Source organism: Oculina patagonica, chromosome 11 (genome assembly GCF_052425735.1).
Source record: "Oculina patagonica isolate OP01 chromosome 11, crgOcupat, whole genome shotgun sequence".
NCBI lineage: Eukaryota > Metazoa > Cnidaria > Anthozoa > Scleractinia > Oculinidae > Oculina > Oculina patagonica.
This window is the reverse complement of record NC_135768.1, coordinates 18793263-18809308: the sequence shown is the minus strand read 5'-3', so window position 1 is coordinate 18809308 and position 16046 is coordinate 18793263. Positions and strand designations below refer to the sequence as shown.

General features: G+C 39.5%; 2 protein-coding genes across 2 annotated transcripts in view; both read right to left on the bottom strand.

Annotated features, from left to right (window-relative positions):
- Nucleotides 1–257: 257 nt before the first annotated feature.
- Nucleotides 258–1493, bottom strand: LOC144630491 (trace amine-associated receptor 7e-like). The gene has a single exon (XM_078488845.1). It carries the CDS (start codon nt 1430–1432, stop codon nt 464–466), a length of 969 nt encoding a protein of 322 aa, XP_078344971.1. The 5' UTR covers nt 1433–1493; the 3' UTR covers nt 258–463.
- Nucleotides 1494–3802: 2309 nt separating this feature from the next.
- The window catches only part of LOC144629726 (uncharacterized), a gene marked incomplete at its 5' end in the record, with an annotated part of 29696 nt that continues 17452 nt past the window's right edge, over nt 3803–16046 (bottom strand). The window contains 17 exons of the mRNA XM_078487945.1: nt 3803–5114; nt 5285–5397; nt 7872–8066; nt 8496–8549; nt 8836–8901; nt 9371–9499; nt 9960–10112; nt 10731–10808; nt 11366–11401; nt 11500–11553; nt 12141–12383; nt 13334–13369; nt 13460–13483; nt 13607–13651; nt 15069–15104; nt 15178–15255; nt 15443–15577. Coding sequence (XP_078344071.1) covers nt 4877–5114; nt 5285–5397; nt 7872–8066; nt 8496–8549; nt 8836–8901; nt 9371–9499; nt 9960–10112; nt 10731–10808; nt 11366–11401; nt 11500–11553; nt 12141–12383; nt 13334–13369; nt 13460–13483; nt 13607–13651; nt 15069–15104; nt 15178–15255; nt 15443–15577 — 1713 coding nt within the window. The remainder of the gene's footprint in view (nt 5115–5284; nt 5398–7871; nt 8067–8495; nt 8550–8835; nt 8902–9370; nt 9500–9959; nt 10113–10730; nt 10809–11365; nt 11402–11499; nt 11554–12140; nt 12384–13333; nt 13370–13459; nt 13484–13606; nt 13652–15068; nt 15105–15177; nt 15256–15442; nt 15578–16046) is intronic.

The window sequence follows — 16046 nt, the reverse complement described above, 5'->3', positions numbered from 1 at the left end:
CCACGTGTCTACTGTGTGTAGATGTCAAACATAAATCTATTTTATATCTGCTATTAAATATTTGCGTCGAAATATTTTACTATGTCAATTCAACACGAGAGGCCACGAAAGTGACTTCTTGGTTTTGCTTGTTGACCGTAATTATTATTCGCTATCATCAACTGGGTATAAAGCAACTTTGCTGTAACCACGGAGTTAGAGATGCTTTTTATCCAAACACAAGATCAACAAACTGAACAGAATTTTTATCCATTTTTATCCACTTTTATTTAAGTTTTTATTTTTAATTATCATAGCTTTTCTCTTTATAAATCTCAAAACTGTGTCCAATTCTTATTAACTGTTCAATGAGAATTATTACACACACTCTTTGAAGTTACACGTAATCTCGGAGGTTTTTTGGGGGGAGGGAGGGTTGTTTTCGGAAGGGCTTATGGGAATTTTACGGTGTTACTTAGCAACACTACTGACAAACTGCGGGCTCACGCAATTCTCGAAGAAAGACCTTCAAAACTATACCATTTGGCTTGCCTATTTGAAGTTTTCTGCGTCGATAGAAGAGTTTTTTGACTTCCTTCTTGATGTCATTTTTAAACAATGCATACGACAACGGGTTGAAGGCGGAGTTAGTGATGTAAAGAAGGCAGATGACGTAGTCTGTGTCGTTAATAGACGGTTGGAAACCACTGAAATTAGAACGAAGATCATGAAATGAATCTGTGGTATAACACAGCACCATAACAAACACGACGATCGCGACGAGCCTGGCAGAGGAGATTTCAAATCCGGCCTTTTGCTTGTGGTAATTATAAGATATGGGGTGGTTAAGTTGTAGCTGTGAAACAAGCTTTGTCATTTTTCTGGAATGCTTGTGTGCGATGTAAAACATGTGAGTCGTTGCAAGAAGCAGTGAAAAACACGGCGCAAGCTGGAACACGAACACAGTTAATATTCTAAACGTGTTCATTGCATCTTCGGAAGCCGTTTGCTGTAATGTTATTGACACCAGGAAGTAAAAGACCGCTGGAAGGAACCAACTGAGAGTTACCATGGCAACCACGCATCTTGACGTCATGATGGATACATACTTGAAAGGCATCACTATGGCAACGTAACGGTCGGCCGTCACGACGCACAAGTTCGTCAACGATGTGTACGCGAAGTAAGCGGCGAAGATCTTTCGGAGGTGTCGATCGCACGAGAGATAGTACTCGCATGTGAAGAACGTCGGAAAGTAACTTAAGCTGAAGCAGAGATCAGCAATGGCCAACGATACAATGAAAACATTGACATGTGTTCGAAGACGTCGGTTAGCAGCGATCAGATAAATCACCATTGTGTTTCCCAAAATTCCAACCAGCGTTAGAAACCAACCTGGAATCCAAACCCACGAGAATTGATCAGAAGACTTCGGCGCATCTTCGAGAGGCATCGTGCAAAAATGAGAATTTCCGCGTGCACGAGCTGGGCCTTGTTTCAAACCTGACAAAACCAGTTATTAACTTAAGACTTGTTGTTCCAGAATAAGGTAAGCCGCTCCTAGTTTTCGGAACTAATGATGTACTGATAAATCGCCAAATCTTAGTTCCTTATATCCTCATTCAGCGAGTCAACATAGAAAACGAAACCCAGAAGTTTTGACGTCATCTTCGACTGCTTCGTCATTGCGAGGTAACGTTCATTTTTGTTGCGTCGTTAAAAATTTTCTTCGTTTCTTTGCTTCCTGTTTTGTGGGATACTGTGCCAAACGACTTAAAAGCGTCTTGAGCTTGCTAGTTTAATAATCGAGAAGACAATCGTGCTAAAAAGCTTTTTTATTTGAATGTTTTTCACTTTTCAAAGCAGCTCAGTTCCTTACAGCTGATTGGCTATTGAAATGAAAAACAACCCATATAACGTCATTTGATTGACAGATGTCAGATGTAATGTTTTCTTTTCTTAATGTTGTTTTCACTACATTTCCGTTTCAAACTTTGCGCGTAGCATCAGAAGAGATGTTACAATTTCATTTACGTGGTAAAATCTTTCGAAATCCTTTTTTATCGTTAAAAATTGAAATCAGATTGACATCTGTTGGTTTCACATTTAATAAAGTAATATCTAGTTACTTGATGTCATTAGCCACCTGCAGGTAACGAACGGAAACAAAATAATAGTATTTCCTTTCTTAAAAGGAAAGCTTTCAACTTGGTTGTTAGCAAAGCCGCTTTAAATGGAGAGGAATTTATTTTAATTTACTTTAAGCATTCTATAAAAGAGTTACTACAGCTATCCGCTAAGTTATTTCACTTTCTATTTTTTGTTGTATAATTAAGTCTACATTATAAAATAACTACATTATCATATTTTCATAATTAACATCACATATCTTGAAAACATTAAGCCTTTATCTAGCATTTTTTACAATTAGGCTTTTAAAACCCTTTCTCCCCCAGCTCAATTTAACAGTGTGGATATAACCCTGAAGTGTGACCATTAATTTGAAAGCTATTGAGCAGTACTTTAACGTGGTACTGTTTACTACGCTGTACAAGGTGGTTCTAACTGTTTAGTCTGTGGATAAACCCTCGAGTGCGACCATACAAAATGAAAGCTATCGAGAAGTTTATTTTTTCGACATTTTGCATTCAAATTTGGTCTTCTTTTCAATTTGTCCGTTGTGCAGCACCCGTTCCTAAGAAGTGAAAGGGTTTAATGAAATTCTTCTTCTCAAAGTTAACTTACACAAACAGTTTAGGGAACATGTAGTGTTTCTGCAAATCATCTTAGTAGCTCTCGAAAATTTTCTTATTCTATTTCCAATTTACAAATAAAAGCTGACAGGTCAATTTAATACTTCCGTTATTTGAATTCTTGGTGAGTATATATCACATAATAAAGATGGTAAATTTTAAGCTCGTGCGTGGGACAAAGAAAAAAACCTGAGTCCCAGACGGGAATCGAACCCATGGCCTCCCAGATACCGGTTGGGCGCTCTAACCAACTGAGCTACGAGAGACTTGTGGTGAGCTGGGCCATTTACTAGGTTGATATGTGACACGCGTCCTGCATACTGCTAGGATCAGCAATGTCGAAATCATCAAGTGTGTAGTAAATAATAAAGATGGTAAATTTTAAGCTCGGTAATAAATAATGAAGATGAAGTGTTCGAAATGACAAGAGTGTGGGACAAAAAAAAATCCGAGTCCCAGACGGGAATCGAACCCATGGGTATCTGAGAGGCTACGGGTTCGATTCCCGTCGTGGACTCAGATTTTTTCTTTGTCCCACACTCGTGTCATGTTGAACACTTCATCTTCATTATATAAGACATATAATGCTCTTTCTTGTTTCTCAGAACAAGAATGGTTTTCAACAAGAATGACTTTAATCTTCTCTCTACATAAAAGGGGCTACTGAAGAAACGATCATTTTTTGCGAAGTACAGACTGACTTGTCCTAAAATCAAAGGTAACCTAAAAATAATATTTTACTAAGATAGAAAAACACCAAAGAGGTAATGATAAACCAAAAAGGATCAAGGATGGTTAAGATTGGAGAAGATTGAGAAGGATTACAATTGGTTGAACTAAACATACCTAACTATTTTTTTAAGATACACTCTCTTTGTGATATAGCTTCTCTAACAACATAATTAACATAATTCCATTGACATAGTTAAAATAGTCTGCCATGAATAAAAATAATTTACATAATAATCTAATATATGGAGGGATTTTTTTCTCCTAAAAGCAGCTATATATAATCATCTAAAACTACGGACCTTACAAATAACTTACAACAGAGTCAAAACAGATAACTGCCGCACTATTTTGTAATTTAGCTCCAGGATATTCAAGTTATCAACTTCCATATTTGGAATATAATAAACGCCACCAAGCAACCAGTGATAACGTCTGCGACACAGGCTAGAAAGGACTGGGTTTGAGTATTTTCCAAATATGGCGCTAATTAGAAGTGAATACTTCTAATTATTAACTGGAACATTGGATAACGTGTATTTCCAGAGTTTTGATTGGCCTCGTAGCCATTGGATGTCGGCCATATGCCATGAGCACAAACATGAGCGACAAAACTCGTGTTCCGACATTTGTCTTTAAAAAATAATATTACCCAGAATCACTCATATTTCGTAACTGTTTTTACTAAAACAATTATTCCACTTGCGCTTGTTCTTGGGCTGATTCTTGCGGAATATGGTCGAATATCGTCTGATTTCAGCCAACTCGGCCAACGGCCTGGTAAGCTAAGTATCAGGCAATATTCCGCGCGATTTCGCAGGATAATAGTTTAACTATTCAAACCACAATCCCAGAATAATTAAGGCTGCTGTTACCTGTATTAACCCCCTTAATTATTTGGGTTACAGATATATTTAACATTTTCATTCGTACTTTTTTTGAGACTGTGTAGCAAAATTTAACTGAGAACAAAAAAACACAATTTAAATTTAGCTTTTAAGCTCAAATGTGTCCTTGTTATTTTACATTTCAAATTTTAACATAACTTCTTTTCGTCACACAGGGACGACAAAATAGTTAATAGTCGAAACAATTTCTAAATTGATGTTTTAACACCAAGCTTAGCAACTTTAAACGCAAACAAAATGTTTCTAAAGCTTACAAATTTAAGAGCATAGAGCTTAAGCATGTACGTTAAAATATTAAAAAAATAATAGAGTATAAATATTACATTCGTCGTATCGCACAGCTTAAAACAACGTTCCACAGCTTTTTCGCAAACAAAATCCTTCTAGTTCAGCTTCTAGCGTTCTTTCAATTACAATACTTCACTGTTAAAACCAACCCCGCCATGACTGGCTTGCAAATAGCTTGTTGATATGGTGGCTTGGCATTCAGGAGACGTACCATTCTGTTCAGAGAACAAATTTGTTGCTAGATCTAAACCGCCGCCGTTTAGTAGGGTTTGTTTGCACACATAACACGATGAGATTGCTACTGCAAGGGAACTCGCGCTCGGCCAAGGCCGGCTCGCGGCCATTCAGGGCGGAGGCCGTGCTGGAGTCCTTGGAGCTACTGCTCAACCACCTACGACAGTTTGAAGGGTACTTCTCGCCATTTTCACGTGATCCATGCCAGATGTGCTTGAAAGGCCTGTGAAATAATACATGATCTATATAAGTGTGTGTACTAAATGGTATTTATTAATTTACCAATTGACTGAGAATCCGGTTGTCAAGGAGTTGGCAACAACAACAACAAAAACATGGAAGTTTATATGGTAATCAAAACAAACAGTGTCACAATTTATTTCTACCACTTACCAAGCTGGATCTGTTATAACGTTTGATCCATTGAATGAGTAGAGAGGAATGTCAGGATTAAATGCGTATCGTGATGTGAAGATCGAGTCCCAAGAGGGAAACAGTTGATCTCCCTGGAAATTAAAGGCAAAAACTGTTTTAACCACAAAACGCTACATAAAAATGATTATTCTATTTTATTTGCGCTTATACTTTTCTCCGCTCGAAAAAGCCGGCCTGAGATCCGATGCGAATGCCCGTGTAGTGTCCCCGATTGGTTCTTGCTCGGTAATATATTTCTGCGCGCGTAAGCAGATGCGCGCGGTGAAATTGGCACGTGGTCCAGCCACGATAGAAAATGATTTGCTTCAAAATGGACCTGTAGGTGAAACTTAATTTCATTTGAATGGTTTTGCACATAGACTCGTTTTGAAACAGAGGCAAAGGGCAACTCGGAAATGGCCTATTACATTAGTAACACTAGTAAAAACCAGTTACCTTTACCCGGCCAAACTTGACTAATGCTAATCACCCGAAAAGATTATTTGCAAGTGTTCCCTTTCATGTAAAATATCAGTAAATGTTAAGAAACTGAGATAGGAAAGAATTTTGCTCACAGTCAAATTTAGTTCTATCGTTATTTTTAGAAAAAACCTAAGTAAGGAGGGAAGGCCTTGCATAGGCTGACAAGGCTTTGATAAGGTAACCCTTATCAAAATGTAATTTCTCCTTACAATCAATACATTGTTAAGCAGACAGGTGATGAGAACATAGAAAATGATCATCAAGGGATACCATGTTGATGCACCTTTAAATTCTTACAACTGATATTATAAGAAACATACGGCAACAAGGAGGGAGAATAAAAATATCTGGTTTGTAGCCAGGCATGATAAGATTAAAATTATTTGATAAAAGTTGACACTGGCTTAGAATATGTGCAGGACGTTTCGGCTACTGCTGTAGCCTTCTTCAGCAATATGTAAATTTAAAACGGCGTCCCTGGTGTTATAGGAATAAAAAACTAAAAAATGCAGAAAAAGGTGATAAGGAATGTACAGAATAAAAAGGGGGGTGGAATTCTAAAAACGCGACTAAAAAGGATAGAATAGGGAGTGGTATGCAATTAAAAATTGTTAAGTTTCTTATAAATGTTCGGGAATGCTACGTGTTCATTAATAGCGTTTCCATCTCGGACTGAGTGCCACGCTTCGAGGAAAAGTCTTTGTCTCCACACTGAAGACCGGTCGATAATGTCAACATTTTCCAGATCAATTTCATGATCGTTGAGAAAATGGTGTTCGGCCAATAGGGAATTTCTGTCCATTGTTGTTATCGCTTTAGCATGTTCTTTGATGCGTGTTTTGAGTGCGCGCGAGGTCTGGCCAATGTAAACACACGCACAGTCTTTGCATTTGATTTTATATACAACACCTTTCGACGACTCTTCGCTGATTTTATCTTTGGGTTTTTTCAAAATATTGGCGATGGAACGGATGGGCTTGTGAGCCACTTTCACGTTAAAACCTTTGAGAACTCTTGAGATTCTTTCAGAAAAACCCTTGGCGTACGGTAGAACAACCAAGCCTCGCTGTTCAACAACGTTGGCACCACTTTTTTGTTCGGCATTAGATTGACGACCATTACGAATAAAATTGATAGGATAATTATTCGTTGCCAGCGCTTTCAATACACGTTTAGATTCAGATGACACTTCCTCCTCAGTGGATGGGATGTTCTTAGCCAGATCCAGGAGAGTGCGTACAACAGAGTGTTTATGTTGCGTATGGTGGTGTGAATTGAAGTCTAGATAGCGGTCGGTATGAGTGGCTTTTCTGTAAACAGAAACGGCTATCGAACCATCCACTTGCCTCGTTGTCTTAGTGTCCAAGAAAGCGATTGAACCTTCTGTTTCCACTTCGATGGTGAATTTGATGTGCTGGTTAATCGAGTTTAGGTGCGAATGAAATTCATCAACAAATTCTTTTTTCAGACACACATGACTGTCGTCGACATATCTAAACCACCATTTAGGTGGGTGTGGAGCCGATGAGAGGGCCTTATCCTCAACGTATTCCATGACCAGATTGGCTAAAATGGCGCTGACTGGTGATCCCATAGGACAGTCAAAAATCTGTTTGTAGTTTGTTCCTTGAAAAACGAAGAAGTTACTGTCAAGAACGAATTCTAAGAGTTTGCTAATGTTCTCTATGGATAAATTTGTTCTTTCAGATAATGAAGAGTCAGAATAGAGTCTCTCTTTGACGACTTCCACGGCTAGATTGGACGGGATACAGGTAAACAGAGATACAACGTCGAAAGATACAAAGATCTCGTCAGGATTCACTGTCAAGGTGCGAATCTTCTCCACAAAAGACACACTGTTCTTAACTGTGTATTTGTTGTTCTGAAGCGGTGACAAGATGTTGGCGAGGTGTTTTTATTCCTATAACACCAGGGACGCCGTTTTAAATTTACATATAGCTGAAGAAGGCTACAGCAGTAGCCGAAACGTCCTGCACATATTCTAAGCCAGTGTCAACTTTTATCAAATAATTTTAGTTTTAAGGAGGGAGAATTTTAAAACTAATCTCGAGATTGGTAGTACCTGAAGGTTTCCAACAGGAAGTGTTCTGTCCTCTTTATGAATGATTGAGTAGACATGTTGTAGCTTGTTGGAGATGAACCCTCGGTATTTTCCAGTCAGATTTGCTGCACGTGATTGCCGCCAACACTGCTCATCAATACCTTTAGTGCTACCCATCCAACCACTCATCGGCTGATTGAGAGCCACCACGCGCAACTGTGAAATAGAAAAAAATCCATAAAAAAGAAGCAAAGATACAAACATGAAAATACCAACTAAACAAGTGTGAAAAATGAAAGTATAAGTTACACGCAGATTTAAAGGAACTGTGTAACGGATTTGAGTCAAATGTAGACGTACGAAAATGGCCACCAATTTGAGTAAAATATGAAAATAACCACTTAAAAGGAACATTTCAATAACAAGACAAATACAAGGAAAGGTACGGAAGGACATACTGGGTATAGAGACATATTTGTTTGTAATGAAAATATGGTTGTATCATTTAGATTCATAGAAGCAACTTAAGTTATTTTTTGATACAAATCATTTGATGGAAAGGCAATCACATGAAACTTTGTCGACAACCTATGTCTAAATAAAAACATGTCAAATTCTTCAAGTCACAGTTGTTAGAATACTTACATACTGGCCTCGTAGCTTGACGTTAGTAGGAGGTAGACTAATATCCGAAGGAGCCTGCAGGAAAGACAGGGTAAACTGTAAATACAGTTTTATATACACTTATCGGAAAAAATTGTTTTAAATCTATACGTTTCCAGGAGACAGTCAGAACCCTTATCCGTTGATCTACCAAGGGACAAAAGACAGAGTTCGAGCTAAGATGCTCGAGAAAAGAACATAGTAGTTAGGATCAGAAATCTCTTATCACGTTCCAGTCCTATGCGCAAGCGTACAGAATGTAAAGGTATTACAACAGTGATCGGTCAGGGTGGGAACTAAGTCTGTTACGAACTAGAAATACCTGCGTAGAGGACAGCTTCGTCGTTTTGGAAGCTTCTGTTGGAGCAGCGAAGATAGTAGGACCAAGCTGTGGATAACAGACGAGAACTACATTACTTGTATATTGAAAGAGAATTTATAGAGGTCATGAATGATGAAATCAGATGGCGAAGGAGGAGGAGGAGGAGGAGGAGGAGGGGAAGAAAAAGGGAAGAAGGTGGCAAAGAAAGGAAACGGGAAGGAGAAGGGTGAGGAGGAGAAAAGGAGGAAGAGGAAAAGGGGAAGGAAAAGGAGAGGGAGGTGGAGAAAGAGGAAGAGGAGGAACAGGAGGAGAAGGAAGGGGAGGATGAGGGAGACTAGGAGAAGGTGGAGAAGGAGGACACGGAGAAGGAAGCAGAGGGGGAAAGAGAGGAAGAGGGAGATTAAGAGGAGGAGAAGGAGAAGGAAGGAGTGGTAGAGGAAGAGAACTGACATCTCGAACTGTTCTCTTCTCGAGCTCTAGGGGTTTGATGTAGCGGTGCAACACCTACAATAATAAGTTATCTCATTTGTCTTACCGTTATAGCTCTCCAGCCTTTCGCACCTCTTATGTATAGAAGCTGATCCGAGATAACGAAAGCCAGAGTGCCTTGCTTCACCTTCTCTACTCCTCGTATGAGAATTTGTTGTGTTTCGAATATCAGTACCTTTAAAAAGGAATAAACCACGTCAAACCACACAATATGAAAAGAAAAAAGCTACAGCAAACAAACGAACAAAGGAACGCAGAAAATGCGTCCTGTAGTTCTCCTAAATAAGGTGAGCAGCGTTTAAATGGCACCAATTTTATCTAGCCCAATTAAAATACAACAAAAGGGTATATTCATAAAGTTGTCTCAATGACCGAAGGCCAAACGCAAGTTACCTATAATAATATCACAAAACACAAATTCACCCCCACTCGTCGAAAAAATTGTCTTTGACTTCTCTTTGGGGTATTTGGTAGTTTATTTTTCTCTTCCGCTGTCCTACAATTAAAAGGTTTTATCAAAAAAGTGCTTTAAAATTTACGTCAAGAATTGCTTTGTATTTTCAGATTATCTGTCGTCACAACTATTACGAGTGGCCTCTTTGCTTTAATTTGATGTAGGGCAAATGTGGTCTTACCCCAGGGATGACCGGGTTCATTCCTGGATCATCTCCTTGCGATATTTCACCATTTCCCCCAGGGAGACCGGGAGGTCCGGGTGGTCCTGGGGGGCCAGAGACGTTGCTATCTTTCCCTGCGGTACCGGGAGGTCCGGTCGATCCGGGTGGTCCCTGTGAAAGAGAAAAAAGCGTGAATAATGCTCATACGTTTCAATGCAATTTGAGAGTTAAAGGGTCTACTTCGGCGCCATGAATCCGTACAAGTTTTGTTGGCAGTAAAGCTCTTTCTTAACTCCAAATCCTCTAGCATGAAGCGGCTAGGAGTATTGCTACTCCGCCTGGATGAGATGTTAGTCCATCGCAGGTTACTCCCCAGCATTCTGTCAGGTTATCCCAGCAATTCACCAGTACCCATTACCGTGAACACTTTCATTAAACATTGAAAAAGGAAGTAGAGGAAATAGTTGACAAATTATTAACGAAAAATAACCTGCTGGCTCCATCACTGTCCATTTGTTAATATTTCTTGCAGTTTGGGCTATCATTCGATGGTTTTCTGCAGAAATTTACATATGCAAGATAGAGGAAAGTGTTCACGGTTTTCTGGTTCACACTGTAATACTCCTGGGTGAAAAGAGGTACTGTGAGAGTAAAGCATCATGTCCAAGAACACAACACAGTGATACCGGCCAATGCTCAAACCAGGACCGTTCTATCCATCGTTCACTAAGCACACTAGTTAGGGAAAAGGAAATTCTTTCTTTTTTTCTTTTTTTTTTTTAAACCTACCGGAGGTCCAGGTTCGCCTGGAAATCCCTGCGGCCCTTCCGGTCCGCTGGGACCTTCAATAGATTGACCTGGTTCGCCCTAAAAAATAAAAGAGTTGAAAATAAAACACTATGGTACTGTTCATTATCAAGATCCTCTCTTGTCATTATGCTGTACAAGGTGGTTCTAACTTTTAAGTCTGTGGATAAAACCCTGGTGTGTGACCATTCAAATGAAAGCTATTGAGCAGTACTTTTATGTGGTACTGTTAATTATGCTGCACAAGTGGTTCTAACTTTTAAATCTGTGAATAAAAACTTAGCGCGTGGCCATTCAAATGAAAGCTGTCGAGCAGTACTTTCAAATGGTACTGTTTGTTATGCTGTGCAAAGTCTTTAAAGTCTGTGAAGACAACCCTAGTGTTTAACCATTCAAATAAAAGTCATTAAATAGCCGTGTGAAATATTATGACAGTGTGAAACACTGAACGTACTTGTAAACATACTGCTCATACAACGTGTTTTTTATCGAAACATGTCTTACAAACTTTTAAGTTTGTTTAAAAACATGTCGTTCTTTTGCTGAAAATTATTACCACATGGTTTTATCACGATTTTTAGGAAACTCATCTTGACCGATGATAGTAAACGTTTTACCTTTGGTCCTTGTGGTCCCGTCGCTCCAGTTTCTCCCTATAAGCAATAAAAAAGACAACAGTTCAGTTAAGAAACGCGAGAAAACAGGCAGTTGGAAGTGACTACTAATGGAAGTTTCAGACAATATATTTTACCTTTCTCCCTGGTCGACCTTTAAGTCCAGGGAAACCAAAGCCGCCTTGTTCACCCTAAATGAAAACAAGAACATTAAAAAAAACCACTTCCTTTTGCAACAAAGAATATGAAAATAAACAGCTTGTCAGTTATCGATTACAACATGCAATGACGGTGAGACAAGATACAACGTTATCTTCAACTCGACGCATATTACAACGTGACACCCAATAGCGAAGCGCGCGAGGTCTTGAAATAGAATGCAAATGAATAAAACTGCCACGAGGCTCAAAGTTCTGTTCTGAGGGAAATAAAAGGAATCTAGGCGAAGTTCTCGTTCTATGAAAGTGTTTAAGGAATACCGGCTGCTTTAGAAAGTTTTTTAGGAAAATCGTCCTCAATTTCGGTTTGTTTGTCGGAGTAGTGACGTCACTCGCGCGCTTCGCTATTCTTTTTGCAGCGTGAATGACATGAAAACCCCATAATAACAAACACAATAACGAATACAACTTAAACTCGCAAACAGAAGCGAAGTACGAAACAAAACTAACCGGTGGCCTTTATACCCTATCTATACAGCTAGGAAACCAAACTGTCATCTTGGATCAAATTCACAATCTCAACGTTACAAGTTTAAACATTGTTTTCTCATGTAACTTACCTTACTCCCTTTAGTCCCATTCACTCCATCTCTCCCAGCTTGTCCAGCTTCTCCTTTCAGTCCTATTTCCCCTTGTTCGCCTTTCTGCCCCGTTTCCCCTGGGATTCCATCATCTCCAGGGATTCCAGTTTCACCAGTTTTCCCAGGGGATCCTTGAAGACCTTCCGAGCCTTCAGCGCCCTTTGGACCTTGCGCCCCGGGCTCGCCTTTGGCTCCTTTTTCACCAGTTTCTCCTTGTTCTCCCTATAATGGAACAATGATTTACTGATACACGTCTTTCCTTACAAAGTGGTTTCTTTGATATTTATCTAAACACCATTTTTGATGTAATATATCAAACACAAGAGACAGTGTTGCATCGGGAAATCCACACACCGAGAAGAAAGATGAAAATACGACGCGCAGCGGAGTATTTTTTGACGAAATTCCAGGTGTTTGGATAGCCGATGAAACACTGTTTCGTGTGTTTAATATATCTTCTCAGTCGAAACAAAAACTATGGAGTAAACGGAGAAATAAAATCGTAAAAATCTATGCTTATTAAGACCGGGAATGCAAACCTCCTTCACGGTTATGATTTTCTTTGTTTTACAGCAAGGCGCCCAAAAGTGTGACCACTTTTAATTTATTCACATTCTTTCGTGCAGATTTAATCCAATCAGAAGTCAACTGCAAGCTATCCACGGCTTTTGATTGGATTAAATCTGCACGAAAGAATGTGAATAAATTAAAAGTGGTCACACTTTTGGGCGCCTTGCTGTAACTTGATGAATTATAAATTAGTTTGAGAAGGATAAATGGCACAACCCTAGAACCTTGTAAAATAGCCCAGAGGCTACACATTTTTGCGATAGGCAGAATAATTTTCTTCATACGCACTTGAAGGCAAAAATTAAAAATTCATATTCCAGACAATGAACAAAGATAATTCTCTGCAAAATAGACCGACTAAAAATGTTTTTCAAATTGGCCTGACACAATTTCCTTTTTTTGAAGTTCACCTCAATTTTGTCATCTAATTCGACCGTCTGTGCTCTTCCAAGGCGTCCACTTATTTCACAAACATGTTTCGGCAGAAACCTTTTTCAGTGCGTGTTTCAGGGTTGAATCGATATTTAAACGAGCTTTTGTGGAACAGAATTGGATTTAACGGAATTATTCAATTTGTTTCAATTTATATATCATCATCTTACCTTACTTCCAGCTATCCCACGATCTCCTTTTTGTCCCTATGTAAAGTGAATGTCATAGTTCATTACATGGTAGATAGTGAACATACCACATCACCACAATTAAAAAAGAACAACAACGATTCTCACCTTCTCACTAAATCCTTGCTCTCCCTGTTAAACAAGAATGGCAAGTTTATTAAAAATCTAGGACGTCTAATGAAAACAGCTTCGTTTTTTGTTCAATAATCTGGCTAAATCCGTGACATAGTCCCTTTAAGGAACACCACATCTCACCTTTTCTCCCTTGATTCCCGACGTTCCGTTTGCACCCCTCTCTCCCTAATCACAAGAATAGTTAATCAGTACGATAAGTATACGTGGTTCAAGTGTTGCAGAACACTGCAAAAGAACACCTTTTCTTGTTCACAATAAAATTGAAACAATTCATACGTGCGGTCTTTGGCTTAAACAAGAAGTTCCGCCATAAAAGGGATGGCACCTCCCACATTTCACACTTCTCGGGTGCGAAATGCAAATTTGTACTCTTTGCATTCGTGGCACGTTGTGGTGCCGAGCATCCTTCAAGCTGAACATGCTTTGAAATCTCATGAAACGAAGATATATCATTGACAAAAATATGAAAAATAACTTCCTAACGTTTAACAGAATATTCCTAGCGAAAATGAAACACATTTTATCAGTAACAGTTGTGGAAAATACGCAGGTTGTTTGCCAGTTGTTTACGCTTTGATGATTGACTGACAACTGGGCGTGAGAATGGCCAGGCCAGGCCCCTTTTATACCGGAACTTCTTGTTTAAGGGTAAGTAAGTCGTATATCCAAAATATATTAGACCACTATATAATAGTAACACCACGTATATTTGGGCTTAAAGAGAAAATGGCTGCGGAGCATCTCGCGAGACGCGCGAATATCACGCGTGATAAACCGACCTGTTTGGGTCGGGTAGCAGCTGGCGTAAGGTCCCGCATCAATGGCTCGCAACCCTTTGAGAGAACAAGCGTCCAAAACCCCTAGCACCCAAAAACGTGGCAATAGCAACTGCTACACTAGAAGACCAGTAGAATTACAAGCTTATGAGAGCTGAGCTACTGTTTTTAGAGGATTCATCTGATCATTGATCGTGACGGACATGGGAAACGTGACTTCAATTAATTCATTATTTTAGAATCAACTGAAGACTTGCCTGGCTTCTGCAGCAGTGAAACAACAGACGAAACCAAACGGTTGCCCTTACAGGATTACTTTTCATAACCAGAATAGCGTTTTATTTGGTTTGCCTTTTAGGCAACAGTCTCGGAAACACAACGCAAAACTCACTTTTTCCTTGGAAAAGTCCAATTCTAGGGTCCAGAATTGGAACTACTATTTATTTTCGTTTGCAGGGCCGTAACTAGCAAGAGGCAAGACGAGGCACTTGCCTCGTATAAATTTTAAAAACAAAATATACTTTGTTGGGAAGTTAAACAAGATTGATTTTTCTCAAGAAATATCTCATGAAAAATGTCTCTAAAAGAGATTCATAGCTTCTAGATTTCAAACTTTTCTGGAGGGCATGTCCCCAGAGCCCCCTAGCAAGATCTTGCCTCGGCTAAGACAAAGGTCTGGTAACAGCCCTGGTTTGCATACATAGACTACATTTGATTGTCAAAAGAGTTGGCGTGGTGTGAGAAAAACTTAAAATAGAGCCTTAGTTTATCAACGATCTGCGAAAGAAAAAAAAAAGAAAACATACCTTAGGGCCTGGTTCACCGATCTCTCCTTGGTCGCCCTGCAAATAACGAAATAATAAATAACAAATAAATGAAACACGTTTTTTTGTGAAGTCGAAGCAACGAACGAACCTTCTCTCCATTCGAATTGTTTCCGTTGCCATTTACCCCCTCTATTGAACCAATGGCCGCTTCTTCACCAGGGTCGCCCTGAAACACATCAAACAGCGGAAATCTATAAATAAATTGTTGTTGTTGCATACCTTCGCGTGCCCAAGTCATTCTCTGCTCGATACTGTTAAGATTTGAACCGAAAAATCAAACCGACCAATAGCCAATCAGGATGAAATAAGTTTACATTCACTCTACGAATCAAAGAGTTAACAGTCGCCGTTACCTTCTCTCCGGGAAACCCCGGGGGTCCGGGAGGTCCGGGGGGACCCGCAGGCCCCGAGCTACCTTTTAGCCCGGGAAATCCAACTGGTCCCTGAGGTCCAATTTCCCCGCGAGAGCCTGGTGGTCCCATAATGCCCTGTAAAAGAATAAGCATAGAGGACACAAAGTTATGCCTGTCTACGTAACTGTGGTACAATTAAAAAAAAAAAAGACAGCAACAACTTTAATAAATAATATCTCTTCATTCCTTGAAGCTTGCTATTAAACGTAAAATCTCCTTAGAGAAGGCACTTTATTCCAGTCTCCGTACATTTTGCATGAGGTGGATGGGATGTCCGCAGCCTTTTGCCAGGTTTTGTCTGACATTTTGCTGGCACCCATTTTTACGCATGGATAGAGGTTATAAGAGAGCAATGTGTCTTGCCCAAGAACAACACATTAAAATCCTGCCTAACTAATCAGCCATTAGGCCACCATGCTTCCCAATCTCGCCTGACTGTACAACATTTATTAAAGTCGTTTCATTTCTACTTACAGCGATTTTCGATTGAGTTTCCAAAGACCAAAACCAAAGTAATCACTCTGGCCAACCACAAAGGACATAG